General features: G+C 63.2%; 1 protein-coding gene across 1 annotated transcript in view; it reads left to right on the top strand.

Annotated features, from left to right (window-relative positions):
* LOC103273020 (beta-1,3-N-acetylglucosaminyltransferase lunatic fringe-like) overlaps positions 1-1,432 on the top strand; it is a gene marked incomplete at its 5' end in the record, with an annotated part of 4,732 nt that extends 3,300 nt beyond the window's left edge. Inside the window, 4 exons of the mRNA XM_021718479.1 lie at positions 1-87; positions 426-591; positions 963-1,048; positions 1,245-1,432. Of these exons, the coding sequence (XP_021574154.1) occupies positions 1-87; positions 426-591; positions 963-1,048; positions 1,245-1,311 (406 nt within the window). The remainder of the gene's footprint in view (positions 88-425; positions 592-962; positions 1,049-1,244) is intronic.
* Positions 1,433-2,808: the final 1,376 nt, after the last annotated feature.

The following is a 2,808-nucleotide window of genomic DNA, read 5'->3' as shown; positions in this document are numbered from 1 at the left end:
GCGGCCGGTCCACTTCTGGTTTGCCACCGGCGGGGCTGGCTTCTGCATCAGCCGTGGGCTGGCCCTGAAGATGAGCCCCTGGGCCAGGTGAGTGCCTGCACAGGTGAGGCTGCCCCCAGCCTGGGGCCTGGCTTGGTTCGGCTTCCCAGCCAAGACCCGGGGTGTCCCCAGCCCCGTGTGTGTACTGCCCTTTCCCCGCCCTCCGGAGACTGTGAGATGACAGTCTCACCTGCTAAGAACAGGAACCAGGGCTGGTCAGCACGCCAGGCACTGTGGGGCAGGACCCCTTCCTTCGTCCAGACAACCTCCGCCACCCTGCCACAGAGGACCACCAAGCGGAGGGGTGGTGGAGAGGGACGCGGAGGGGACCCCCGCCCGCAGCCAGCCCACCCCTGCTCACGCTGCCCGGCTCTTCCCTCCCGCAGCGGGGGTCACTTCATGAGCACGGCCGAGCGTATCCGGCTGCCGGACGACTGCACCATTGGCTACATTGTGGAGGCCCTGCTGGGCGTGCCCCTCATCCGCAGTGGCCTCTTCCACTCCCACCTGGAGAACCTCCAGCAGGTGCCCATGACCGAGCTGCACGAGCAGGTGCGCCGTGCCGGGGGCCAGGGTCAGATGAGCCCAGGAGGGGCGGGCTGGAGCGCGCGATGAAGTGGGAGGTCTGTCTTGAAGCGGGAGGTCCGGAAGAAGCCCGCTGGCAGCTGCCCCTGGGTGCCCGAGTCTCCCAGCGGCGTGGACGCCGCCCCCAGAGTGTCTCCTGCCGCTCGCCCTGGGCTCCATGTGCCTGTCCCGCCTGTCCGGTCTTTCCCGAATCAGCACGCAGGTGTGCAGAGCAGGTGTCCTAGTCCGAGGCCAGGCGAGGCAGGGCTGTCGCCTGGTTTCAGGTTGCTTGGCCAACCTCGGGCAGAGTCCGGGGACGGTGGGGCCCCTCCCAGCATCCCTCCGCCCCCTCCCCACAGGTGACCCTGAGCTACGGCATGTTTGAAAACAAGCGGAATGCTGTCCACGTGAAGGGGCCCTTCTCAATGGAGGCTGACCCTTCCAGGTGAGGACGCTGAGGCCCAGGTGGGCATGCAACGGGCCGCCCAGGGGTGGGCAGGGCCAAGCAGCAAGACCGTCTGGCGATACCCCCAGGAGTCCTGCCTGCTGGAGGTGGGGCAGGGCCGCCCGCAGTGCTGTGGGCAGAAAGCAGGCACGCAACACTCACCCCGCACAGACCAGCCTCTGATCTGTCCCCACAGGTTCCGCTCCATCCACTGCCACCTGTACCCGGACACGCCCTGGTGTCCTCGCACTGTCACCTTCTAGGGGCCACGGCTGAGACCTCATTCCTGGGCACCCCTGGTATCCATAGGGCCCAGGGACTCTGTGGTGCTGCCCTGGCCTTGGCACTCGAGGCTGCCCCAGGGCTCTGCCTGCGTGTGTGTGTATTTTGTGCCTGCCCGTGTAGCGGACTGCTGGGCAGTTCTGCTCTGGAGGAGCGGGCAAAGTGTCCCTTGTCTGCCTCCCATGCCCCGAGGGTCTGTGGGCTCTAGGTGCGTGCCGTGGAAGGATGTGCATGTCGGGGGTCCCTCTGATGTCTGGGTCTCTTGACAGCGTGGGGCTTAGGGCTTCTCTGCAGGGCGCGAGGGCACCCGTCTCTCCCTGCTGAGCACAGGCTCTGTGCTGAGGGCACCCGTGCCCTGGAACCCGGCCCCTGCAAGTACCACTGCGCCATGCTCAGTGCAGGGGAAGCCGGTTCTGGGGCGAGTGACCCGGCCCCCGCCTCCTGCTGAGCTCTGGCCTGGACCGATGGCTGTCCAGCCGGGGGACCTGCGGCTCCCCTCCCGGCCCTCCACGGCGGGCAGGGGGGTCTTCCCAGCCCTGTCAGAGGTCTTCCCTTTGTCTCCCCACAATTGGGTGAGTCAAAGCTAGCATTTTATCTCCTCTCCGAAGTAGAGAGAATGTCGCCCACAGTGGGTGTAGCTGTAAATATTGTGACAGTATTTTTTTACTGTACTGGTTTTGGGGGGTGGGGTGGGTAAAAGGGTGTTCTTGTTTTTTGTTTTGTTTTTCGGCGGGTGGGGGAGGGTTTTATTTTATCTTTTCTGTGGATCAGAAAAAGCAGAAGCCAAACGCGGGGTCACCTTTGTTTTTAAAGCCGAAGTGGAATGTCTGCCGTTCTGTGTATTTATACGTTCCAGTATCTGGAACCTCCCCCTGCCCTCCCGCTTTTCTGCCATCTTTCCACCGCCAGCTTACCTGTCCTGCGGGGGGGGGGGGGGGGGGAGGGGGGTGAGGGTGTGTTGCATTGTTTTTCTCTTTGCAAAGACGTAGCTAGGAAAGCCTAGGAAAGCGAACAATAAGGGAAAAGCTCTCAGGGAATTGCAGTGTTGTTGCTATGGTGACGTCCTTTTGCTGTGAATAAAGGTGCTCTTTGCAGCGATCCCGGGGGTGTCCTGGTCTTGCCTCGTGGTTGTGCCCGAGGCCCTGGGTATCCGCGGTGCCCACCCAGGGCTGCTGGGGGATCGCCAGAGAGGGGCAACGTGGTCTTGTCTGCACTGCTGGCAGCAGGTGGGTAGAGAAAACCCTTCAAGCCAACTCTTTCAGAAGGAAACCTGGTATCAAAGCAACCCCTTGGCCGGGCATGGTGGTTCATACCTGTAATCCCGGCACTTTGGGAGGCCGAGGTGTAGCCGGGCTGCTGGGCTGCAGAAGCACTCCGACTCCGGGCAGGCTGTGGGTCCGGACTCCCGTGTGCTGGTAATGCTGCATCTGACCTGCTGGCTGTGAATGGCTTCGTGTCCAGACTTGACTGGGGGGTGT

Source organism: Carlito syrichta, unplaced genomic scaffold, assembly GCF_000164805.1.
Source record: "Carlito syrichta isolate Samal-C Ts95f unplaced genomic scaffold, Tarsius_syrichta-2.0.1 Scaffold111631, whole genome shotgun sequence".
Lineage (NCBI taxonomy): Eukaryota > Metazoa > Chordata > Mammalia > Primates > Tarsiidae > Carlito > Carlito syrichta.
The sequence above is the reverse complement of the archived record's forward strand: the minus strand, read 5'-3'. Positions and strand labels throughout refer to the sequence as shown.